Genomic DNA, 24,664 nt, shown 5'->3' with positions numbered 1-24,664 from the left:
GACGATTTCAATTTTAAAAATAAAATTAACAAAGCAAAGCAAAATAATTTTGAAAAGAAAATTTTGTATTAAGTATGTGCAATGTACGTCCATATAAACTCCCGTTTTTTTTTGTTTTTTTTTTTTCATGTAATCTTTGTACATTAAAAAAAGAATAATAAGAAGCGTAATTAAAATTATATTATTTTACAAAGGTAAAAATTCCAATCAAATCGCATAAAGTTCTATACAAAATTATGTTTCGCGAAAGAAAATTTTTTCTATTGAACGAAGTAACGTGAAAAAAAATTATTCTTTTTATAATTAATTATACATAACCTTTATTTACCTAGTTAATATTTTTCTGCGTGAGTTCATTGTGAGAGACGCCTCGATAAATTTGAAATTTCCACCAGCCGACACGTACGAACGATCCATCTGGTAGTTTATTGATAAGCTGAAAGATGATGTGTTAATTAAAAGCCACGGAATTGTCTCAACAGGCAATCGATAAGGAACGTTAAATAATAACAGGCAAAGACCGTAAAGGAAAAAGGACTCTGGTGGGTGGAATAGTTCGACGATCCCGCCGCGAGAGCGCTGCGCCGGTTTGCGCGGAGATACGACCCTTCAAACTCGAAGGCGGCTCATTCGGTCGGTGTTTACCGCCACCGTACAGATCGTATTCTCTTTTATCGTGATCTGTGATCGCTGTCGGCTAGTGTCAGTGACAGAAACTCGTTTTAACAAAGCGAATAGCGACCGAGAGACCAATTGTGCGACGCGGTGCAAATCGACGATTAAGTTCTTGGTTAAAAAAAAAAAAAAAAAAAAAAAAAACGGGAAAATACTTAGTTTATTAAATAAGCTTAGAACATTTGAGGTAAGAAAAAAAGAAAAAGACTCTTGTATTGTATTTCTTTAAAAGAATTGTGCTCTTGCGTTGCAATCGTTTGGACGGAGCAATAGTTCGTTCTGGTGAAAGCACCCGGGAGATTATTTCGATTACCCCGCGGAACTTTCGCGCTGTTAGGAGCGGTAATAAAATGCTAGCCTCGGGCGTGCTCGCGCCGCTTCAACGGATTTCCGAACGGGAGACCCGCAAGTGAACGTTCCGTGATTACGAGTGATTTGCCCCGATCGATCGTCGATGGCGAAATCCAAGGCGGAGAGCGGCGTTTATCTGGCGAGCAAGATCTACAACTTTGTGAGCGCATAGCGCGGGTGTGTATCAGATATCTGTATCCAGGCACAATCGAATTGTACTTTTACCTCGACCGCGCACGTGTTCCTTCACGTGCTCGCCGCCCGCGCGAGAATTGTTTTCTCTCCGAAGGACGAAAAAGTTCCGGGACGGAAATTTTTCCGGCGGCCTTTAAAAATCCTGCACTCTGGATCCTCTGGAGGTTCCACTCGCAAACGCACGAAGTCTAATCCTCATAAATATTCGCACCCGTAAGCAGGACTTTGACATGCTCCGATTTGTGAGCCGCCGGATTATCAATCTCCTCACGTCGTGAATCCCCCCCTCCTCTCCCACGTCCGTTCTCCAAATCCGTGTATCTCTCGATCTCGCACGTCAGAAGACAGTGTCGTCAAGAGTCAGCCGATCCTTGGACGAGTTTTTTCCTCTTCCCCCCCCCCCCTGGAAAAATTAGCGAAGATGTCTTGATCGAGTCGATCGCAAATTGGTCCCGCGAAGATGACGTGCGATCTGATGCGTTTGCCGAGGCTCATCCTGGTCGTCTGCGTGTTTCGCGCCTTCGGCTTCGGCGAGCAGCGGTTCCTCGAGAAGCCGCAGGCGTACCAAGAGGTGTCGTCCGGCGAGGACGTGCGGCTGCGTTGCATAGTGCAGGACAAGGGTGGCCAGTGCATCTGGCAAAAAGACCGGAGGCCGGTGGGCATACACGCGAACAAGTACGAGTGGGCGAACAATCGTGGCAGCGGTGATTGCACCCTCTTGATAAAGCACGCCAATCTGTACTTCGACGACGGTCTCTGGGAATGCCAGGTCACTTCCAGCGACTTCACCCGCCAGGATGCGCTTTCCTCCGATCAGTCGAGGTTGCTCGTCAGAGGTAAGTCCTTGATTGAATCCCGTCCCAGCGGGACGTTACACTTTCAATTTGTTCGGGCAACGTTCGCCGCGTTTTGGCAGCGGACGAAAAAGCGATAAATATATTTTGCTCTTGATAACAATTACAATTAAATCTACGATTTTACGTAAAACTGTATAACGAGTTTCTTACGAAACAGCTAAAAACATACGGGATTTACATTTTAATTGGTACACTTAAAACGGAGGACAAAGGCGACGCAAATAAAATTATCATGAAAAAGTACTTAACACTTTTATGCTCGCGGGCACAAATTTTTTTTTTTTTTTACGTTATTTGCGCAGGATTAATGTATGCAAAACGCGTTGACTTATTCGGAAAAGCATCGTTATTATTCCGCGAACATTGACCTCGAATGATGCAAGAAAGCGCACAAAGGAGCCCGTTGTGCTCTACTTTCCTGCAATTTTGCAATATCCGTGTTAATGGAAATTTGGCCGAGAGTGGCTCAATCTGCCTCTTTAGCTATGCCCTGTAAGAGCACGTAACGATAAGATCGCGGTCATTACTATTCGCCCCACGGGAAGCGAACGGAACAGAAGCAGGGGTAACCAAACTCAAACATAACAATTTCTGTCTCGCTCTATCTTATCTAAAATGCACCCTAATGCGTGTTTCAGTGCAACCTAAAAATCCTCAATTACAATACGGGGAAACCATTCTGGGCGCCACCCTAACGCTGAAGGAGGGGCAGGAAATAACCATTTCCTGCATTTCGAGATACGGAAACCCACCCGCTGTCATTAAGTGGTAAGTTAACACTTTGTTCTCAAACATTCGCATTACGTCGCAGTAAAGTCACGCTGCTAATAATTTTTTTTTTTATAAAAATTTAAAAAATTAAAAAATTAAATATAAAATGAGTAATTTGAGAAAAAGTGAAAGGAAATAAAAGAAATATAAAACGGAAATATTAAATAATAAAAATGTGCAACGGCTATGTATAGAAAAAAAATGATTCTACCGGAGCTTCTTGTATCAGTCTCAAGACTTTACGCGACACGCATGGACATCCTAAGAAAGCATACGTTCCACTTCAATTCCCTTTGTAAGCTCGTGCACTTGCGGGCACGAAGAAATCTCGTACGCGCGATAATTTCCCTGAGAAGTGTTCTAGCATGATGCCGATAGTAAGGAACGACAGAAAAAAAAAAAAAAAAAAAAAAAAGAAAAAGGAAGAAAATGTTGAAAGGTTTAGAGTTTATACCAGATAATTATGAATGGATCCATTTGTCTCAGACAGTCTTTTTACCTGAGACAAGGCGATTAGGAGTTTAGCATTTTTACTTTTGGACGCAATCGGACGACTATCGGAATGCGACCGTGCCTATACCGACCCCGGCGGGACGAAATCTCCGTTGTAGTCAGTTAAAAGAGTGTCAGATAATCTATACGAGTTAAATTCCTGGGAGAGAGCGAGCACAGCAAGGGGAGAAAAACAAAAACATCTTTAAACTAAATATTTTTCTTAACCCTTTTCTAATAGCAACATCCAGCAGACACACGTTCGGCCGCATCATCGTTGCTCTACTCCCTCGTACTTTAATACCCGCCCACTGAGTGTTAGTTAAAAAAAAAAAAAAAAAAAAAAAAGAGAGAAAAAGAGAGAAAATTAGTAGCTTATACAATCTTTTTATATATTATTCTGCGGAATTCAAATTGTTACAAGTTCTCAGAAATTGCAAGGAGTGTTTATCTTTCCCGAGAAGGGTACTCGCAAAAAATCAATTTGCTTTTTCGTAAACCCTTGCCCTTGCCCTGAAGAGGAAATATCCATTAGCTGTCGGGCGCCGGACGTCCATCTCGGGGCGATCCCCGAATATTTACCGATATGATATCGCAGGAACATCTCGGCATAGCTACCTCGTGACCGAACGAATCGCCAAATGATTCAGAACAACGTTTTCGGGTTTGCATTTTGTGACCTGGCCGCGCTTTAGAGGGAGGCGAGCTAAGTAGCGCTTTATACGCATTCCTGCGTTACACGCCTGCACTTGTTTTCTTTAGCTCGCAGAAAATACGGCCGTTTTGAAACGTGGGGCTCGCATCACGATGGTTCGTATATACGCAGCCCGGTGATCCGAGAGCTCCGGCTCTCGGCGCAAGAAGCCGTGACGTTACGTTTATGCAGGAAAGGGCCTGCTCCGCGCGGAGGGATCGTCGTTTTGGTTTACGGTCCGCTGAATTTAGCCGTGCCTTATCTACGTTCTTACACGATATAAAACATCTGTTCTTCGGGATGGCACGCGCTTCTTTTGGAGGCTTACGTCCCGGCGAGTGGGACCGAGAGGGAGAGATCCGGGACGGCGGGTGTAATTTAAACCCGGTATGGTAGCATATGCAGCCCGCCCTCGCGAAGGGGGACCCCATTGATGAATGGGTCTTTTGAGGAAAGCTAAGTTTCCGATGCGACCGCTCGCCGTCGTCCCGTCTCGCCGTGTGTTACTTCTCGGAAGACATGTAAATACAGTTTTGAAAGCCGTCCTAGTCTCTCACAGACCTCTCCTTTGTCTCTTAAGCCTTTCGCGCCGGGTGGGTCCGATTGTAATTTAGCTTCTTTATTTTACCGCGTCGGAGTTACGATGCTGTTACTTTTGTACGTTTACGTGGAAGGCGCGGGACAGCGAGCCCGGAATTATATTTTGGAAGAGGTGTCCGTATAACATTCGCGCGTTTCCCACGCATTTATCTTAGGGTCACGGTGGCTAATGAAGAATTTCGTCCCGGATGGAACTCGTCTGAAACAATATCGACCCCGCGCATTCTTTTACGACCGATAATAGCCACGCGGTTTAATGATCCCCGCCCGGTTTTCTTTTTCTTCGCGTTGCGGACACAACCATGCCGAGTATAATTATGTAGATTATAGCCATAGAAACCGAGAAACTGGCCGCGAGGCGTAGTCCCGCCACCGCCACGTCTGTGAATCACGCTAGAAAAGGATACAGGCCTTCTTGGCTGTGTTCCTCCTATTTTTTTCTTTTTTTTTTTTTTTCTGGGAAAAAGGCCGACCCGTTCAACGTGAACCGATGAATTTACGTGAATTACTCGCGGAAACGATAACACATGTGGAACTATACAATTTTAAGCTAATCACGAACATCCAGCTTCCGTTTGTATATTTTCACGTAACACAGTAACTTGACATATGGAGCGGAAAAAAAAAGGAAAAAAAAAAAAGAAACACCCCCATACTGCAGCATGTTTGGAAATTTCTAAAACAGGGGTTCCCAAGCATATGTTGGAAATAAAATACTGCAGCAAAACATTTTTTATAATAAAAAGCTTACGATTTAAAATGGAGATATAACGTACAGAAAACGCAGCATTTTTTAAAGGATAAAAAAACATTTTTTTCATAAAATAATATTTTTTTTCTAATTGTATTAAATAAAATATTAAAATACGGAAACTGGAATATTCATGTATATTTTATATTTCGTTATTTCTCGATCCAGAATATTGATTCGATTAAAATATGCGCAATTCTTTGCAGAATTTATTTATAAAAAAATTAAATTATATTAAATAAATTTCAGCACGTCAATGTTGTTCAGCATTTTGTAAAGTTATCGAAATTGTAAAATACATAATACATATGTTTATTTCTTTTGATTTTTAAATTAATATATTTATTTAGCGGAAACTAATATCGTTTTTCGCAAGTGATAATCCAATAACGTGTTCGATGTCGGACTATCTTTGGATAGAGCTAGCTTTTAAATTGTAAACCCATGTTCAAGTAACAATCCGATTAAAATTAAATGAGGTGTTAAGCCGTCTGACACTTTGGTAATGTTTGTAAATTTGTTCGGCAGGTTCATAGGGAACAAGGAGATGGAATCTATCGAGGCGCAGAAAAACGCCACGGAGGTGGATAATCCGAAGACCTGGGTGGCTCACAGTCTTCTACGGGTGCGTGGTCAGAGGGAGAATCACGGTCTACCGATCCGATGTGTGACCATGCATCCGACGAGTTTAATACCGATGAGCACAGAGACACGACTGGACGTTCGTTGTACGTATAATCGAGCTTTATCCGAGTTAATATAATAAATAAAATTTATACCTACAAAGTTTATCAGTATCGGCAAATATTAAATAACAATTAAAGAAACTTTAATTTATTATTTTTCAAAAAATTAAACGTAATATATCTCTTTTTAAAAATAAAAGTTAAAAAAAAAATAATACTTTGCCTTTAAAAGATTTTTTTTTTTTTTTTAAATGATGTATCTTTATAAATTGTAATTTAAACTATTTTAAAAAAGGTAGATATCACGTGTGTTAGAAAGTTACTTCTAAACACATGGTCTCTACCGTAACATGAATCTAAAATGACCTAGGAACGAGCGGAACGCTTTTGTACGCTTAAACTGGTCATAGTGGAGTCAACGCGTGCGTAACAGCGGTGCTTTGCGGTTTCAGATTTACCGGAAGTGCGACTCGAACCGAGTCCGCAGCCGCTTACGGCCGCTCCCGAGGATTCGACGAGCTTCTTAAACCTGAAGTGCCTGGCGGACGCTAATCCGATCCCGAGCATCAAATGGTTCAAAGACTCTGTGCCGCTCAGCACGTCGTTCGCCAACGCTTCGCCGTCGTTAATGCAAGGCAGAACAATACTGCTGAACGACACTTTGTGGGTCGCCGAATTGCGATTTGAGCCGGTCTCAAGGCACGACGCCGGACTGTACTCGTGCAAGGCGATGAACGATGTCGGTGAAAGCGCACCCGCGAGTTATAGGCTCGACGTACAATGTTCGTAGAATTACATTATATATCCCGCTTCAATATACTTTGCTATTTTCCTTTCCCTCGTCTAAAAGCGATCTACGCATCGCTTAACGTTTTTCCTCGGAATGACGAGGTACCTCCTTCTTTCTCCATAGAGTTGCGTCACACATAAAAATGTTTATGCACGATTATATCGCGCATTACCGTGAAAGTTATGAATTCTTCACGTTAAACTCTTTCTCCTCGAGTAAAATTTTTGTTCTATGATTCCTTAGCGTATTCCTTATTAGTAGATTATTATTCATTTTAAATTTTATTCGAGAATGCTATAAAAAAATTAATGTACATTTTCTGTGTTTCCTTGTAGATGAACCAAAGTTAAAAATTAATGGGAACGGTACGGTCATAGACGTGGAGGAAACGGCGCTGTTAGGCTCCGCCGTGGATCCCTTCGAATGCCTCGAACACGAGGGCAATCCGCCCGCTCAATATAGATGGGTACATCTTCGCGGTAGCTTGACGGAGACAATCGAGAACCGCGTGCAGAACAAAGGCGGCGGCCGGCGTCTACATCTTGAGAATATCATGTGGTCCGATGAAGGGGAATACCGTTGCATTGCCTTCAACACGATCAACGGCGTCAGACGAGAAACTACCAGCAGTGGACGTTATGTGCTGCACGTGACTGGGCCGCCGGAAATTCAGACCAGGCCACTACCTGGCGACAAGGACTTCTACGAGTCCGTTGGATGGGCTGGGGAACCCGTACACAGGCTCAAATCCCGATTCTGTTCGCGACCGCCACCGAAACTGGTCGCTTGGCAGTGGGGCAGTTCTCACATTCGAGCCGGTACAAAGTGTTTTTTTTTTTTTGTCTAGTAGCAATTTAAATCAAGGTCTTAGTTCACTTGCTTAGAACGCTTACTTGAATAAGATATGATTCCGCAAAGCAATCTGCTGTATAGAAATACTGAATTTATTTACGTTTCAGAAAATAAAATTTGAATTTTAATAAAATAGATAGTCTTAGATAATATCTAAGAATAGTTTTTATGCAAACAGCGTCTCTGCGGTATTTTTATCATTAGCTTTTTCGAATTTCCAACAGGAGAGAACATTCATCCGAAATATGAGGCCTTGCCGTTGGAGCCGATTATCGAAGATAAGATGGTGACTAATTGTTACTGGGCCAAACTGGATATAAAAGATTTACGGAAAGAAGATGCTAGGACGTATACTTTGTTGGTGGAAAGTGAGAAGGGCCGGGACTCGACAAATATCAGATTGGCAGTGAGAGATCCCACGGAGATGCGTGTAATAGCCGCGGCCGTGGCAGTTGGTTTGCTGTTCTTGTTGCTGCTGATTTCTGTTAGTGTATATTCGTTGCTAAAAATGCGACGTGGTCGATACCGGCAGAAAGTGGAGGAGGAGGGCAGTATCGCGGCCGACGCATTGTATGGAAACGGCGCATCGCTGGACCAACAAAAGTCTATCAGTTCGTCCCACGCGAAGACCTTCGCGAAATCCAGCTTAGACGGCAGTCAGAGCGTGTACGATTATAGCCGCATAACAAAACAGACGCGTGCCATGAGCCCGGAAGCACTGAAAGTCAGAAGAGCGCCAGCGGTCTTGCAGCCGCCCACCATCGTGTAAAATATACAAATTTCCATTTCTTTTATATCGAATTCCTTCCTTCATCGTTGAATCTTGCGTCTTCCAGCAATGAATTTCATCTTTATTTTATTGATACTTCTTTCCATCTTCCATCGACCCTTCTTCTCGAAATAATTCTTCTCTTTCTTTACACTTTACTTTAGATTACATGTATAAAAGATTTTATAATTATTTTAATGACGCGGTACGCAATGTGTATATTTGTATCGAATGTTATAGTCTGATATATTTATATCGAGGATCCCCAACACAAGTATCGTTGTGAGACTGTGAAATATTGTTACGTATCTTAATATCTTTATATTAAAGTAAATTTTTATTTTTAATTTTTTTTTTTTTTTAACTGTGTTTAAAAGTTATTTATCATACTATTTTGTGTGTTGTTCATTGTATTTTACCATAACTAAAACTGCAAATGCTATTCGAAATACGGGCACGTCATAATAAATATTGTATGAAGAACTCACGTACCGGTGCAAAGTATAGTCCGTATCGTCGAAGCGGAACGAAGCGTAACTTTAATAGCGGTCGCATCTCAGTGACTTTAATGGCGGGTGTCCGACGAGGCGGTATCAGTACAAAACTGGACCTCATGGAAACTGTTACATAGTTCGCAATTTTAATATTTCGATCAAGATACAATGCAGGAAAGATATCTATGTCTATCAAATATCTTTGTTTTAAGAATGATACGAAAAGTTATTTCCACTTTACATGTGTTCATAAATAACTCGAATAGAGAGTAATCTTTTTACGACAATCATTATTATATAAAAATAAATTAGACAAAACGTATATATAAAATAGCATATACACAATAAGCAGTATTAAAATAATAGAAAAAAAACCTTTATATTTATGACTGCTGTAAGGCGTTTTCTTGTTCTTGTTGTTTCAAAATAATTGAATGTATGGCTTTCAGAAATTTGGATAAAGTAACTTTGTTCGTAGATGTATAGAGAGCATGCGCCAAAAACGGTATTTTTCTTAATGTACGACCAGTTAAACCTTCACTCTCACGGCTTAGTTCAAGTAGTCTGACACTATTCTTAGTATTTGCATATTCTGTGTATCCAAGTGTTTTTAATTGTGATATGTCGTATATGACTTCAGTTTCCAAAATTTCAGTCTGGAATATACATGATAATCAGTAGTATTAATTAAAAAATCTCATTACTTAAGTAAAACTTAATAACATAGATGTCTATATAAAAAATAATTCATAAATTGCAGAACGCTAGCTAAGAGTTGTATTATTTAACGTAACTATCATAATTGATATTTATATATTACGTATTTATGTGTTATATATTGCGTGTTACAGTATTAAGAAACGTACGTACCCTCATTAATTCCTTTAAGCACGAATAATAAATATTGTAAATAGCGACTTCCGATGGATATCCGAGATACTGCTTTATGTCCGCTCGATCAACAAACGCAAGATCGATAGCTTCCGTCATATTACTTGTCGTTAAAATTAAAACGTTTGGATATCGTTTAATCTGATCCAACTGCGTGAGCAATGCATTTACGACACGAATAGAGTCAGACGGTTCAGTACCATTGCTGCACGATTTACGTGCGTGAGCTAACGACTCTACTTCATCGATTAAAATGCATATCAGTGCATTTTCATCCTGAACTAAATTCTTTATTTCGTCGAACAACTTCATGACAAGTTTTCCACTCTGTAACAAAATAAAAGATAGTATTAACTTTAATGTCGCATAATATAATATGTGAATTTTGTTACCTGTAATTGTGAATATTGTTATTAACTAATATATAAAGATTAAATCTTAAATATATCTCTTCTGTTATAGATTTTAAACGAATTTCGGATAAGTACCTCGGAAAACCATTTTGAAAACAAGCTGTGGCTATTAATCTCAATAAATCTTCCATAAGTAAATCGTTTTCCCATACGAATGACAGCTTTCTGAGCAAGAGCCTTACACATACTGGTCTTGCCTGTACCTGGGGGACCGTGTAACAGAACCACTTTATTCCAGCTTATAATGTTAGAATTAACACCGTGATCAGAAAACAACATTGTAGTCTCCACATAACGTAATAACTAAAAAAAAAAAAGAGAGAAAATAAAATTAAAAATAAAAACTGAGACAAAAGTGTTGAACAAAATATATGACAAATGCACATGATGACACGTGCAGAGATATTTTAATATTATAAATTATCTATTAAATTTACTAACATTATTTTTTATATCACAATCATAATACAGATTTTCCCACATGAAGTGAAACTCCTCTGCAGGTAATAGCCAGTGAGCTGCAACTGGCAATTCATCAGAGTCACACTTTATTGTCTCTATGGCAGCATTCTCCTGTGTCAGGCTGTAGACATAATACTTAATGGTAGCTCCACTAATTTTCATTGTTCCTTTCTGAAATAAATTCATATACTTATAATACAAAATTTTTCTGCAATAAATTTATATAAAAACTGATATTACCTCCACATAGTCAGATGAACATATCACAGATTCAACATGACATTGTACCTCTGTATTCACAAAAAATTTTTTACTATATAGAATGACATCAAGAGGAATTTCTGACCATGACTGTAATTCTGCATCCACTGCTTCTTCAATCACGCTGTCTGTCAAACAACTAAAATAATAAAAGTGGACAGTTAATTTAATTTCATTGATTGAAAATTAAATCTATAATTTTTTTTTTTATATTAACCTCAAGTATAATTAAGTATGATTGTAAATCTTATTGAACCTATTAAATTTTATTAAAAATCTTTAATATAAAGAACCTTACATCATAAAACATTATTTAACTACAAGAATTACAAGGTATTTTTTTAACTATTTCCATAAAAACAATCTAATGAGACGAAAAAAATTATATGAATTATTTTATCACAGTAACTTTTAATATTTATGTACTAATTTACATTAATTTGCAGAACAAGGTTGAACCATAGTCTTCCAGTCTCTTTTAAGGTTAAGGTAAATGCAAGAGTAATGAATGAAACGATTCTAATCATAAATTCGAGAAATATAATTCACAACTTTATTGATGGAACATATCCAAAGTAAACGATGGACAAATACCTGTTGGCTCGCCGGCAAATTTCTACGTGCAACACGTTTGTCTCCTCATCCATCTCGAATAATTTTACGAATCTAACGACGTAAGACACAATAATTAGGCAAGACTCGAAAAGATCCTTACTGCCACATATTAAAAGTGATTACAAAGTATACTTTTTTTTGTCGACTGACGCCGTGCCGTCTTCTCAGTTCTTTGTCTCGCTTTGTCCCGGCACAGCTGGTGTCGGATTCGAAATTCGAAGTCGTTGGTTTGTGAAGCAAATAACCTAGTATGGCGGATACATGGCGCCAGTAGTTCCACATTAGAAGCCACGGATAGAGCCATCTAGAATTGCGGTCGAGACACTTTATCTGGCGCAGGTAACGTCAGACGTTGCTAGAAACATCGGAGAATCGCAGGAACATGCTAGAATGCACTTCGTTAGCTTCCAGAACCGTCTAAACCTTTCCATATCACAGTTTAACGACTTAGAATCTTGAATCCGGGCATCGGCGCTCGGAACAAAGCAAGACGAAAGACTGAGAAGACGACACGGAGCCAGTTGACAGGAAATAAGTAGGTTATAATTAATTTTATTGCGTGACGGTAAAGATCTTTTCGAGGCGTGTAATAAATTTTGTCTGGCATCGTCAGGTTCGTAAAATCATTCGAGATGGACGAGGAGAAGAACGTGATGCACGTAGAAATTCGGAGACAATTGACAGAAAAAGAAGTACGATACAGTTATACTTGTGTTATGTGACAGCAAGAATCTTTTCGAGTCTCGTCTCATAAACTGTCTTGTGTCGTCAGATTCGTAAAATCATTCGAGATGGATGAGAATTAATCGAGGAGAACGTGATGCGTGTAGAAAATTGGCCGAAGGCGATCAGGCATATTATTTACTTCAAACATATTTTACCGGTAAAATGGTGAGTTATATTTTTCTGATTTTTAGTTAGGATTATTTTATTTATTACTCTTACATTTATCTTAATTTTTGAAGACTTGATACGTTATTCGTTCCATATTTGAGGCAAAAATTTGCTCATCTGCGATTATTCTTTTTAAATAATACTCGTGCTAGTCTCACGTCTAGCGTAGACATTCGAGAATTGTCTCGTTTTCGATTAAAAATCTTCCAGAACTTACGAGACTGCTTGCTCGCGTTGATCTCGAACAATTGACATGTTTCTCGACGCATGCGCTCGCGTATATATTCGCCGGCAGCTCGCCGAGTGGCATCAGTATACATTCAACAAGCGGTCAGCTAGTATCAGCAGGCAGCTTTAGTAATCGACCCGATTCTGCAAAGCCGAATCGCATTTCGTTTAAAGTGCATATACGAGTCGTTGAGAAAATTAACAAGAAGGATTCTGCAAAATGTCTGTGCTGCCGTTCATTTTGTATGACTGGGAGGACCTGGCAACTCCTTCGCTGCTGGAACACGCTTTCGGCCTGGAACGTCAGCCGAAACGTCACCCGGTTGAAACGGTCAACGGTTGCCTGAGGCTAGTACCGCAGCAAAATCACTCTCTGAACGAGCTCAGAAATCTATTGGAGCTGGCGGCTCGGCGTAGCGAGATTTCACGAGCCCCTGCCATCAACAAAGACGACTTCCGTGTGGTGCTGGACGTGCAGCATTTTAATCCGGAGGAAATCGACGTGAAGATCGTGGACAAGCACCTGGTTGTCACGGCCAAGCACGAGGACAAACGGGACGACCACGGATGGGTATCCCGCCAATTTGTCCGCAGGTACCAGTTGCCAGACGACATCCACGTCGATCAACTGACGTCTCAGCTGTCATCCGATGGACTTCTGACGATCGCTGCACCCAAGATGCATACGTTGAAGGACGAAACGGAGAGAACGCTCAAAATCGAGTGCACTGGAAAGCCCTTTGTTGCTGAAAAACAAGAAAAGCCAAAAGCATCAGAGCAGAGCCAGAAGAAGAAGGAATAAAATATAGACTTTTTAAAGTATTAATATTATTTTAAACATTGTATTCCTATTGTAATCTTACAGTGTGCGAAACTTTTTTTTTTTTTTCGTATATTTTCTTTTTGTGATATGATCGAAGTCCTGTTTTGTACAAGAGCATTTTTAAGTTTATACGATGCATTTATTTAAAGTTTATCTACTTAATGAATAATTGTAATAAACAGTTAAATTAATAATATTTGTTACTTTCAAAGCGATTAATATTTTATAAAATAAGTAACATGACTTTGGTTTCACACGATACTTTATTTATTTAAAAAAATTATTAATAACATACATAATAATATATAACTAAGACTTATGTATTATTAAATGTACTCGAATAAAGTAACTAAGCTAAGTACAAAATGTATAAAATATTTTTTGTCTGGAACATAGAAAATTAATTATTGTTACATTAGTATAAGATTATAAGAACACTTAAATAAATTAATGATTTTTTAAAATATATATGTTTGCCGTCCTTTTGACCACCTTCAGATTTTCTTTTTTTTGTTAATATGTGTTTCCTCACCGTCAGGAGTCAGCGTTCGTGGTGCTGCGACGGCGACTAGCGTACGTGATCTTGGCGTACGTCGAATCTCACATGAAGCGCGCGCGTAAATGTACCGCGGAACACCGGTCACCAAAAACTGAGAAGGAACGCCACCCGGCCACCCACCACTACCTCCCCCATACTCTGCAGCCAAAAGAAGAGAAAATCGAGTACGCCAGCCGCCGTCGCTGCTCGTCGCAGCAAATAGCATATCTATTTTTTATTTTACAATTATATTTGTTAAAATATTCTTCAAATCGGGATACATATTTTTATTCTACGTATTAAATTAGAAATACAGAAAGAATCTTTACTTAAATTAAAAATTATTTGAATTAATAAGGTGTGAATCAAAAATAACATTATCTAAAAAATGAGAAAGAAATAGTGTGGATTATTAGTATAAATTCGAAACGACATTTATTCGAGAAAATAGACTTGTATGGAAATAGTATTTTAGGAATACATTCAATAAGAAAAGTACATTTAATTAAAATAAACGTTAGACTTGTTATAGCTAATAATACAGACATAATCCTGTAAAAGTTTAAAGTGCAACGTGCGTGTAAAATTATTTTTCATAATTTGCATAAATACTTCTTAACTATTGAAAATAGCAGCCGATTATGCGCTAGCTTCATCGTAATTGTTAGAGGAAATAGCCCATTATTTGGTCTGAACCACCTTATCATTTTCCGGCTTCAATTTTGCTATGATAGTTAAAACGCCGTCGTCTGACATCGTGTGTGTCATTTGGTCCAAATCGACGTTATTTGGCACTAGGTATTGTTTATGAATCATCCGGGACATGATGTTACCTTCGTGATTAATTTCCTGCTTAGCTTCGACGATCACCCACTGGTCTTTTACCTTAACGGTGATATCTTCCGGTTTAAAGTTTTGCATTTTCATGATAATTTTATAATCGTCATCATCAATTTCCGTTTTGCTGGTAACGTAGTTTTTACTATTTAATAAGTTTGATAAGGATTTAGACTGTAGGCCCATAATGCCACTGTCATAACCGAGACGGTTTAATCCCAACAAATTTGCCTCGAGTTGAGATACAAACGGGGCACATAAGCCCAAATTAAGAGCCGAGAGCAATAACGCCCAGAAATACATAATGCCGTCAATGAGTTTTCTATGTGCTTACGTTCTATTTGGTAACGTCGAAGAGGCAGGCAGACGAAGGTGTAACTGGTTAATTTATTCTGATTCTTTACTTGTAGATCAATCTTCAAACTGACGTGGAATCTGGCAATATCACCTCTATTTATTGAGATCTTTTTATCTGGGGGAGGAGAGACGTGTTCCTTGATGTCGCTGCGTTTCAAAAAATAAGAGAAATATTTACTAAAAAGCATATTTTCAAGAATGGAAATGACCCGCAATTAATGATGCAGAAGAGACATGCGGCGTGTTTATTACACATTAATGATTAAATGAGATAACATGGTAAGTCAATATAATTGAACAAAATAATTACAGAAATTGACATTTATTTAATAATGTTTATGTATATGAAAAGTGGAGAAAAACGTGGAAAGAGAGTTTTATTTAAATAGAAAAATCGAAATTAAACTTGTAAATTTCTTTTGATGTATGTATATTCTTTTACTCGTACGTATTATATTTAGAATAAATTTTTTTTATTTTTTCGTGTTTTAGGTAGTTGTTACGTGCAACATAATATATTAATATACAAGAATACTAATTTACATTTGTAATATTAATATTGTAAGGGATTAATACAAGAGATAAAATTATGTAACAATTTGATAATTGAGTACAACTGATAACACATTTTTCTGACCAAATTCATTCGTTTTTTTCCACTCTTCGTATGTACGACGATGAATGAAAAACATCGTAATTGCGAGATATTGTCACACAAATGGTAATTTCCGTAATTACCTTCCTCATTCAATCATCGTATTGACTTTCCGTGTCAATTGAATTTATTCAACCACCAAGTGTGAATAAATTGCATCATATTTTTTCTGAATTAATTAAATAACGAGGCTCAGTTCTATTATGTAAAAAGTTTTCTTAATAGATGCTAAATCTTTTAGCTATGTTTTTTACAAAGCATGACAAATTTTTTAATATGTATCAATAAAATTATTAATTATTGTTACACTTACAGCAATGATTCAACAATCAGATCCCAATTTGGAGTAGAGATAAATGAAGTGACAAAACCAATTATGTTCGTCAATGTTCTCAACGGATAAGGTATGCAAAAAAAAAAGATCTATTGTTACTTTATCAAAATGTCTCGCAATTCATAATAAGTTCTTTATGATAAGATGATGATTTTCCGAAACAATTTTTTTCTACAAAATACTTTTTTTAGTAGATAATAAATCTTTTCATAGTTTTAATTTTTTACATATCTCAAAAAGATCTTTAACATATTAACTACTGTTTCTACATCAATTTTTATTAAAGTATCTATAGATAAACGATATATGAAAGTTTCGAAACACGAGAAAATAATTAATGAACTGTCTTGATTACGACGAACATCAAGATAAAATGAATATTAAGAATAAAAATAAATAATCATGCTTTTTATTTATTGACAACAAATAATTGGCAAAGAAATTAAGCAAATTGCGGGAGAATTTCCATTACGAGTACAGTTACCACACGCGTAAGCCCCCAAAACATACATTGCCAAACAAGCCTCCCCACTAAAACCGAAAATTTTTTGAATATATAGCGGGCGCAGTAGCAGACTTAATCAGTTCCAACATCCCTCTGGGGTTAAAGAAGGCACAGCATCGTACGCAAACAGCGAATTAGCGACAGCCAATCTTCAAAAGACAGAACGTAAGCAAAAAGAAAAAATCTTGGCATCATGTATATTCTGCCATTGCTGTTCACCGCACTTCAAGCGGCTGTGATACCTTGGGAAGCATCCTTTGCATCCCAAGCTTCATTGGACCCAACGGTTGCTGGGTCTGCCGCATTCCAATCGGCCGGTATCGCAGCCAGCCAAAATGCAGCACGTGCAGCTCGTGCAGCCTCTTTTGGCGCTGCTGCTAACAACCTGGCTGGAGCTAATGCGTTTAGCGCGGCGGCTGCTGCTGCCAACCAAAAAGCAGCAGGTGCTGCTGGTATGTCTGCTGCCGGAGCGGCTGCTGCTGCCAACCGTCAGATCAGAGCTGCTGCCCACGGATCGGCCGCTGCTGCTGCAAGCCAAAAAATAGCCAGTGCTGCTGGTATGTTCGCTGCTGGAAAATCTGCCGCTAAGGCTGCCGCTGCTGCGACCGCTGCCGGTTTGTCTGCCGCTGAAGTAGCCACCGCTGCTGCCGCCGCTGGATTGTCTGCTGCTGATGTCGCCGCTGCCGCTGCCGCTGCTGATGCGGCCGCTGCTGGACTCTCCACTGCTGATATTGCCGCTGCTGCTTCCACTGCCGCCGCTGCCGCTAACAGCCAAGCTGCTGCTGGAGCTTTTGGATCTGCTGCTGCCAACCGTCAAGCTAGATCTGCTGCCCATGGATCAGCCGTTGCTGCTGCAAGCCAAAAAATAGCAAGTGCTGCAGCTAAATTTGCCGCTGGAAAATCTGCCGCTAAGGTTGCCGCTGCTGCGACCGCCGCCGGTTTGTCTGCTGCTGAAGTAGCCACCGCTGCTGCCGCCGCTGGATTGTCTGCTGCTGATGTCGCCGCTGCCGCTGCCGCTGCTGATGCGGCCGCTGCTGGACTCTCTACTGCTGATGTAGCCGCTGCTGCTTCCACTGCCGCCGCCGCCGCTGCCGCTAACAGCCAAGCTGCTGCTGCCAACCGTCAGGCCAGATCTGCTGCCCATGGATCAGCCGCTGCTGCTGCAAGCCAAAAAATAGCCAGTGCTGCTAGTATGTTCGCTTCTGGAAAGTCTGCCGCTAAGGCTGCCGCTGCTGCGACCGCCGCCGGTTTGTCTGCCGCTGAAGTAGCTACCGCTGCTGCCGCCGCTGGATTGTCTGCTGCCGATGTCGCCGCTGCCGCTGCCGCTGCTGATGCCGCCGCTGCTGGACTCTCTGCTGCTGATGTAGCCGCTGCTGCATCTACTGCTGCCGCTGCCGCTGCCGCTAACAGCCAAGCTGCTGCTGGAGCCTTTGGATCCGCTGCTGCCAACCGTCAAGCCAGATCTGCTGCCCATGGATCAGCCGCTGCTGCTGCAAGCCAAAAAATAGCCAGTGCTGCTAGTATGTTCGCTTCTGGAAAGTCTGCCGCTAAGGCTGCCGCTGCTGCGACCGCCGCCGGTTTGTCTGCCGCTGAAGTAGCCACCGCTGCTGCCGCCGCTGGATTGTCTGCTGCCGATGTCGCCGCTGCCGCTGCCGCTGCTGATGCCGCCGCTGCTGGACTCTCTACTGCTGATGTAGCCGCTGCTGCATCTACTGCCGCCGCCGCCGCTGCCGCTAACAGCCAAGCTGCTGCTGGAGCCTTTGGATCCGCTGGTGCTAGTCGTCATATCAGAGCTGCTTCCCACGGATCGGCTGCTGCTGCTGCTGCCAGCCAAAAAATTGCTGGTGCTGCCGGTATGTCTGCCGCTGGTTTAACTGGTGCTCGATCGGCCGCTGCTGCTAACAGACAAGGTGCTGCTGGAGCTTTTGGATCCGCTGCTGCCAATCGTCATATCAGAGCTGCTTCCCACGGATCGGCTGCTGCTGCTGCTGCCAGCCAAAAAATGGCTGGTGCTGCCGGTATGTCTGCCGCTGGTGCTCGTTCGGCCGCTGGTGCTCGTTCGGCCGCTGCTGCTAACAGCCAGAAGATAGCTAGCGCGTCTGCTATGTAAAGAACGGAGAACAACTGGATGCTTTGGAACGAAATAACGATAACTCAGGCGTAGAAAGCAGGATTAAATTTTAAAAAATAATAGACAAATCCGAAATTTTTTTGTGTAATACATAATTCACTCATGTGTCGAATTACAATTTGAACTTACTGATACAAGATTGCATTTCTCGTTTATTTATCTCTATTTGATTTTTTGTTATATTGTTATTGCGTATGCATTTTTATACTGCATTATTGAAATGTTTTGTAGTATAATAATATCTATTTTTGAGAAATGCAGTTGAATTTGTATAAACTAAAATAAACAGGTTTTTGTCTGCATTCAACGTTACATTAATTTTTTCTGAATCTTAAACCACAATTTTTATCAATACATAATAATTATTAATACATTTTAATATTAACTTTTTTATTTTTAATAATTAGTTAATAATAAGAAATAGATTTAAGATTAAATTTTTATTTTCCATAGACTTATATATTTGCAAACGTAATTTGCAATTACATTTCTTTAAAATAATTAATTTATTTCTTCTGATATAAAGATTGGAGAATTCACAATTATTATTTCACCGGATTGTACAAAACACTTCGCGTATATCTCCAAAAATCGGAACGTTTCCGTATACATACGCTATCGTATACATATGTTGAGTACATCCTGGTCTTAGGAAAATTAAGAGAGAGCAGTACCAGTATGCTATCAACAAGCGATCAGCTGACGTCAGTAGAAATCTGATACAAGTGATTTAATTTTGAACGCAAGATCAATTAAATCTAATTCTACTTGTGGAGCAACTAATTATCACCGAAGACAATCCCTGAAAAATTTTTAAAGCATGCAGGAAAGAAACAAATATATCTAGATAACGTTATACATTCAGACATAATGTTTCTTGGCAATACATTCTGTAGATAACGATAAAAATATTGATAACGTATATTTCCTTTTTTTTATATACAGTTAATATACAATAATGCAACTTTCTAACTAATCTTTATACTTTTTCTTTTAGTTTTTAAACGATAAAGATAAAAATATAATAATCATGTCATAATTAAATAGTAACTTTCATGATTAATTTAGTCAATAATTATTCTTTCATTATCATATTTACTTTCCACGTCATTTCGATTTACTTACTGCCAAATGCGAAAGAATTGCGTCACACTTTTTAATGTTACTGACGTGGCTCAACTTCATACTTTAAAAAAAATATATATTTCTTAACAGGTTCTAGTCTTTTCTACAATTTTTATCTTTTTTTTAAATTTGCATAAAATCATTAATATATCGACCCATCAACATTTGTTACGATATATGTATAAACGTTGTCAAAATTTTTCAGAGTACGCGAAAAAATAATCGATGAAGGTTCTTGATTACGCCGAAGTTTGAGCAAGATAGCTATTGACAAATAACTATCGACAGCAGAAAGGGACGATTGACCGTATCTCCGTTCACCGACGATCGTTGATTACTCAGAAAGGGGGGTGAGCAGATTGATAGAGGATCTGTTTTAACTGCAAGTGTTAGCTTCCATCCGCGGTAGCTTCTTGAAGCCCTGCAATGTACAGAATGTGCCTCCCCACCCTGGTCGAAAACCATCTGACATAAATAGCGGCCGCAACGACAGAGCCCGTAACAGTTGTGATAACTCCGTTTGAGTATACGAGACTTGTACGCAAGCAGCGAATTAGCTAATTGCGCCCTAGCAATCGATCGACGATCAACCAACGATCTCTTCGACACCGTCTAATCAAGAGAAGCATACGAAAACGAGCAGAAAATTCATCGGCGGCACCATGTATCTCCTGCCGTTATTTCTTCTCTCGAATTTTCATTCGGGCCAGAGTAATTCCTTCGCATGGTCCCGAGATAGAAACCCGCTGGACCCAACTCTTGTTAGTTCGAGCTTTATCCAGCCGGACATATTCTCTCATGTTTTCGATCGTTACCCAGCAGTCAATTTTAACAGAGGAGTCCTGGATTTTTCTCCCAAATCTTGGTTTGACCTGCTGAATCGCAAGCCGTCCATCCGAAGCTATATCGAAGACAACGTCTACAAAATCACCATGAACATGAAACGGTACAATGCAGAACAGATCTCCGTCAAGGTGATGGATCGGTGGATAGTCGTCGAGTTCGAGATTAAACAGGACACCTTGTCTCAGCAGTCCGTGAAACGATTCCTGCTACCTCAACGTGCAAATGCAGATCAGGTGACGGCCACACTGTACAACGACGGCATTCTTTTAATCGCGGCGCCGTTAAAGCTGGTAAACGAAAAGAACATCGAGATCGAGCAGAAAGAAGAATCATTCTATCCGAATAACAGCAAGAAAGAGACTCGCATACCTCAAACAACAGTTCCTTCTGATAATGAAAAAGAGACTGGTCCTACCACCGAAGCAGTCGTCGAGAAAAAGACTGTGGAGAACGATGTGAATCGAGAGGAAGTGACAGTGGCAGAGAAACCTGGACCAAAGCCTGAAAAGTGATAGATTAAATTTCTCAAGTTTTATTTTTTTACTTATACGTAATTTTGCACATGTGTTCTCTTATTCTTCACATTTATTTCCATTTTCCTCTTATGTTATACTTATTTTACATTTAATTTTTATTCCACAAGAATTTGCATTTCTTATTGAATATATTACTTAAATGTATTACTGACATTAAGAAACTTTGTGCCATAATAATTTTTTTTTTTTGAGAGGAAAATAGTTATAATTTTTATATCGATAAAATAAACGGGTTTTATATCAGCATTCAACGAATTGTACTATTTTCTTTATATTGTTTAGATAATGCTTGCTTTTAATACAAATGCATTTAAATATAAGATTATATACATGCTAACTTTCACACAGTTCTGTAAGTAAAATGAAAAAGCAATCGAGCGCACCTTTCTTTGATCATTGTTAATAGAAAATCGAATGCACGTCGGCTATTAATTATTGACTAAATATTACACATAAAAGTATCGAGGAAGTCTAATTTTATATTAAACGAAAATAGAATATAAAAGTGCGCGCTATGTACGATTCTGAACTCCTACAGGTCTTTACCCTAAAGCTTTGTTAAGTTAGGTTAAAGTTTATTCTATAAATATCTTTCTGTCGAGGTCAAGTTAAATTTACTTGCATTATCATGCTCAGCTTCTCCAGCTGAGTAATAAGTACTCATCAAGAGGCCTAAAGTAATTTTTACACGAGGCATTAATAAATTATATATTTTTCTTTATTGTAAGTCAGAAGAATATGAGTTTTAAAATCCATAAGACAACGATAAAAATAAAGAAAGTATCAAACAGAGTTTTTAGAGATTTTTGAAACTTCTAAAATTCATGATATTTATTGTGTCATTAATACATAATTATTTCAGTTCTAAACAATGAATTACAATTACATATGGTAGGTCAGAAATGATTCATAAAAACGGTATTCGCATTTTCTTACATTGCTCTATCACTTTGTGATAGAACTTATCATTCCCGAGTGCGTTATGCACATGTATGCATTGTATGCGTAGCAAACAGCGCCTCATAATGACAGGAAAAATCCAGTGCTGTTAGCTGCACTTTAGCAGTGAAATGCTTTAACTGCTTTAACAAGTATCAATTTGAATAATACGATAATGAAATAAAACAGCTATTACTGCCGAATTAAATTTCGGATATTTCTGTTTTAACGATATTTCATAGGCAACAGGTATCGCTGTTTTTCTCTTTCTTACTGCGCTGTTTATGTGTGGGATCCAAGGCCATCGCACAAGATTAAGCGAATATACCTCGGCAAATATTCGCGGTGAGCATCTGCAAACAGCAAACGTTCTTCATAAATGTTTTGAAATGATATAGGTAACGTGCAATTTTTAATATGATAAGATATGGAGGTGCAATTAATTAGGCGTCGACGCGTTATTAAATAAAATGCATGAAAGCATTAATAATAGAATTAAAATCGTAGGCTGTAGTAAGGTAAAATATCGCGTAAGTCGTAAAAATGCAGATGTAAAAACTCACCGTAATTTTCTTCAAGCTTTTAAACTTAATAAAAATGTTTCTTGATATGCGTCATATTTTTGTACTTATATACCGTGCAGATAATCGTGCTTTTCCGTCGATGCATCCAGAAATAAGACGTACAACAATAGAATTATTTTGCATTGGTACCTTTCAATAAAAAAAAAAAATACGTATTACTTTAATTGAAGTTTCTCAAATTCAAAAGCGTCATTAATTTTACCTGACATATTTTTCAGAGCACCTTCTGCTTCTCTTTACGCTGTTAAGAATTGAAACCGGTATATCTACGTCCGTTGAGAGTCTTTGCTGGCGTCTATTGTCGTGAATTAACAGCTGGCTCTCGTTTTTCTTCTGCTCAACGAATTTAGAATTCAAAACCGGCAAGATTCTGCCGCTCCCTAGGGTCATCGCCGCGTGCACGTTACGTGTATAGAATTTCACCTGAAAAGGGTAAAGGCCGCGAAGGTTCGGGTCGCATAAATGCATAAACGTGCTCGCGAAACTGCAAGCGTGTTCTAGAATGTGTTCACGGAATCGATTCGCGAATGTTCTGGTAGGTGAGCGACGACGCGACCGGCTTCGTCGTGGACGCATGCGTGAGCCGCGCCGGCTGCGACGAGTATATTTAAAGCCGGCACGCGTCGCCGCTCGACAGAAAACTATCGAGTGCAAATTCGTGCGAATCGTTGCTAGAGAGCGAGCAAGCTTGTACGTACGTCAATCAGATCGAAGTCGATTCTTCAAGTTTTATTCGACGAAGCCAGGATGTCCCTGATACCGCTGTTGTACTCCGACTGGTGGGAAGACCTGGAATATCCGCACCGGCTGTTCGACCAGAACTTTGGCCTGGGAATCCACCCGGACCAGCTGACGCACCCGAGTATCCTCGAGCGCTTCGCACAGCCGCAACGCGATCGTCGCTTACGTCCATCGCCTTTATCTTACTATCGTCCTTGGGGCGAGCTGTTGCGCAGCAGAGAAGAAGGCGGCATATCCACCGTCAAGTCGGAGAAGGACAAGTTCCAGGTGGTCTTGGACGTGCAACAGTTCAAGCCGGAGGAGATCAGTGTCAAGGTCGCCGACAAGTTCGTCGTGGTCGAGGCCAAGCACGAGGAGAAGCAGGACGAGCACGGCTGGATCTCGCGGCAGTTCGTCCGCAAGTACATGATTCCCGAGCAGTGCGATATCGATCAGGTGTCGTCGAGCCTGTCCTCGGACGGCGTTCTGAGCATCACCGCACCCAGGAAGGACAAGCCGAAGGTACAGAACGAGCGGGCGATCAGGATCGAGCACACCGGCAAGCCGGCGATCCAGGAGAAGGCGCAGGAAAAAGCGGCCCAGGAGAAGACGCAGGAGAAGAAGAAGTAGAGGCTATACCTAAGATAAAACGAGAAGCATCATATATTCGTACAAACGTTATACGTGTATTTCTATGAAATGTGTTCTCGATACTTTCCTAATGTTTTTCACGTTCCAAGTATTCACATTCATTCTCTCTATGTACGATCAAAGACATTCATGTTCTCATTTTCTTTTCCAAGTTTACTTATGTGAGATGTGAAAGATAGTCGAATAAATTATTCGATAAATCTCAATCGAAGACTGGTACTTGTAGCCTGTTTTTATTTCAAGCTTGATTTCGAGTAATTTTTTAAGACGCTAATACAAATCTGTGATTGGTATAAAGTCACGTAAGACTGCACTTGAGACAAGCTTGAAATAAAAATAGAC

General features: G+C 39.7%; 7 protein-coding genes across 9 annotated transcripts; 5 read left to right on the top strand and 2 right to left on the bottom strand.

Annotated features, from left to right (window-relative positions):
• The first annotated feature begins 323 nt into the window (after positions 1-323).
• On the top strand, positions 324-8,527 carry LOC139102664 (synaptogenesis protein syg-1). Its single transcript, XM_070656744.1, has 6 exons — positions 324-2,057; positions 2,717-2,846; positions 5,915-6,114; positions 6,525-6,854; positions 7,198-7,680; positions 7,939-8,527. The coding sequence occupies exons 1-6, from the start codon at positions 1,682-1,684 to the stop codon at positions 8,481-8,483; spliced, it is 2,064 nt and encodes a 687-aa protein (XP_070512845.1). The 5' UTR covers positions 324-1,681; the 3' UTR covers positions 8,484-8,527.
• A 316-nt stretch (positions 8,528-8,843) lies between these two features.
• Positions 8,844-11,886, bottom strand: Pch2 (pachytene checkpoint 2 protein). Of its 3 annotated transcripts, none has more exons than XM_070656735.1 (7): positions 11,599-11,858; positions 10,984-11,143; positions 10,723-10,914; positions 10,357-10,584; positions 9,848-10,195; positions 9,353-9,633; positions 8,844-9,103 (listed from the first exon to the last, which is right to left on the bottom strand). In XM_070656735.1, the coding sequence occupies exons 1-6, from the start codon at positions 11,649-11,651 to the stop codon at positions 9,361-9,363; spliced, it is 1,254 nt and encodes a 417-aa protein (XP_070512836.1). In that variant the 5' UTR covers positions 11,652-11,858; the 3' UTR covers positions 8,844-9,103; positions 9,353-9,360. The 3 variants fall into 3 exon arrangements, with proteins under 3 accessions (XP_070512836.1, XP_070512835.1, XP_070512834.1); XM_070656734.1 differs by having other exon boundaries at positions 9,102-9,633; positions 11,599-11,670; positions 11,752-11,886; XM_070656733.1 differs by having other exon boundaries at positions 9,102-9,633.
• A 63-nt stretch (positions 11,887-11,949) lies between these two features.
• Positions 11,950-15,343, top strand: LOC139102663 (protein lethal(2)essential for life-like). Its single transcript, XM_070656743.1, has 4 exons — positions 11,950-12,154; positions 12,233-12,311; positions 12,392-12,510; positions 12,724-15,343. The coding sequence occupies exon 4, from the start codon at positions 12,962-12,964 to the stop codon at positions 13,541-13,543; it is 582 nt and encodes a 193-aa protein (XP_070512844.1). The 5' UTR covers positions 11,950-12,154; positions 12,233-12,311; positions 12,392-12,510; positions 12,724-12,961; the 3' UTR covers positions 13,544-15,343.
• On the top strand, positions 14,196-19,223 carry LOC139102655 (streptococcal hemagglutinin-like). Its single transcript, XM_070656724.1, has 4 exons — positions 14,196-14,287; positions 15,350-15,575; positions 16,267-16,355; positions 16,846-19,223. The coding sequence occupies exon 4, from the start codon at positions 16,984-16,986 to the stop codon at positions 18,898-18,900; it is 1,917 nt and encodes a 638-aa protein (XP_070512825.1). The 5' UTR covers positions 14,196-14,287; positions 15,350-15,575; positions 16,267-16,355; positions 16,846-16,983; the 3' UTR covers positions 18,901-19,223.
• On the bottom strand, positions 14,784-15,242 carry LOC139102820 (protein lethal(2)essential for life-like). The gene has a single exon (XM_070656963.1). The coding sequence runs from the start codon at positions 15,240-15,242 to the stop codon at positions 14,784-14,786; it is 459 nt and encodes a 152-aa protein (XP_070513064.1).
• Positions 19,224-20,364: 1,141 nt separating the features above from the next.
• LOC139102661 (protein lethal(2)essential for life-like) lies at positions 20,365-21,679 on the top strand. The gene has a single exon (XM_070656740.1). It carries the CDS (start codon positions 20,709-20,711, stop codon positions 21,402-21,404), a length of 696 nt encoding a protein of 231 aa, XP_070512841.1. The 5' UTR covers positions 20,365-20,708; the 3' UTR covers positions 21,405-21,679.
• A 1,885-nt stretch (positions 21,680-23,564) lies between these two features.
• LOC139102662 (protein lethal(2)essential for life-like) lies at positions 23,565-24,528 on the top strand. Its single transcript, XM_070656741.1, has one exon. It carries the CDS (start codon positions 23,699-23,701, stop codon positions 24,299-24,301), a length of 603 nt encoding a protein of 200 aa, XP_070512842.1. The 5' UTR covers positions 23,565-23,698; the 3' UTR covers positions 24,302-24,528.
• Positions 24,529-24,664: the final 136 nt, after the last annotated feature.

Source organism: Cardiocondyla obscurior, linkage group LG05 (assembly GCF_019399895.1).
Source record: "Cardiocondyla obscurior isolate alpha-2009 linkage group LG05, Cobs3.1, whole genome shotgun sequence".
Lineage (NCBI taxonomy): Eukaryota > Metazoa > Arthropoda > Insecta > Hymenoptera > Formicidae > Cardiocondyla > Cardiocondyla obscurior.
Note: the sequence above shows the minus strand (reverse complement) of the source record. Positions and strands in the feature narration are given on the sequence as shown.

What these genes read in the sequence shown, in the direction of transcription:
- LOC139102662 (XM_070656741.1), top strand. Translation starts at nt 23,699, where the DNA reads ATGTCCCTGATACCGCTGTTGTACTCCGACTGGTGGGAAGACCTGGAA.
- LOC139102663 (XM_070656743.1), top strand. Translation starts at nt 12,962, where the DNA reads ATGTCTGTGCTGCCGTTCATTTTGTATGACTGGGAGGACCTGGCAACT.
- Pch2 (XM_070656734.1), bottom strand. Translation starts at nt 11,651, where the DNA reads ATGGATGAGGAGACAAACGTGTTGCACGTAGAAATTTGCCGGCGAGCC. An exon ending in ATTTGCCGGCGAGCCAACAG is followed by an intron (nt 11,144 to 11,598) that starts GTATTTGTCCAT and finishes TTATTATTTTAG; the next exon opens with TTGTTTGACAGACAGCGTGA. An exon ending in TTTCAAAATGGTTTTCCGAG is followed by an intron (nt 10,196 to 10,356) that starts GTACTTATCCGA and finishes ATTTTGTTACAG; the next exon opens with AGTGGAAAACTTGTCATGAA.
- LOC139102820 (XM_070656963.1), bottom strand. Translation starts at nt 15,242, where the DNA reads ATGTATTTCTGGGCGTTATTGCTCTCGGCTCTTAATTTGGGCTTATGT.
- LOC139102655 (XM_070656724.1), top strand. Translation starts at nt 16,984, where the DNA reads ATGTATATTCTGCCATTGCTGTTCACCGCACTTCAAGCGGCTGTGATA.
- LOC139102661 (XM_070656740.1), top strand. Translation starts at nt 20,709, where the DNA reads ATGTATCTCCTGCCGTTATTTCTTCTCTCGAATTTTCATTCGGGCCAG.
- LOC139102664 (XM_070656744.1), top strand. Translation starts at nt 1,682, where the DNA reads ATGACGTGCGATCTGATGCGTTTGCCGAGGCTCATCCTGGTCGTCTGC. An exon ending in GTCGAGGTTGCTCGTCAGAG is followed by an intron (nt 2,058 to 2,716) that starts GTAAGTCCTTGA and finishes TGCGTGTTTCAG; the next exon opens with TGCAACCTAAAAATCCTCAA. An exon ending in GACACGACTGGACGTTCGTT is followed by an intron (nt 6,115 to 6,524) that starts GTACGTATAATC and finishes TTGCGGTTTCAG; the next exon opens with ATTTACCGGAAGTGCGACTC.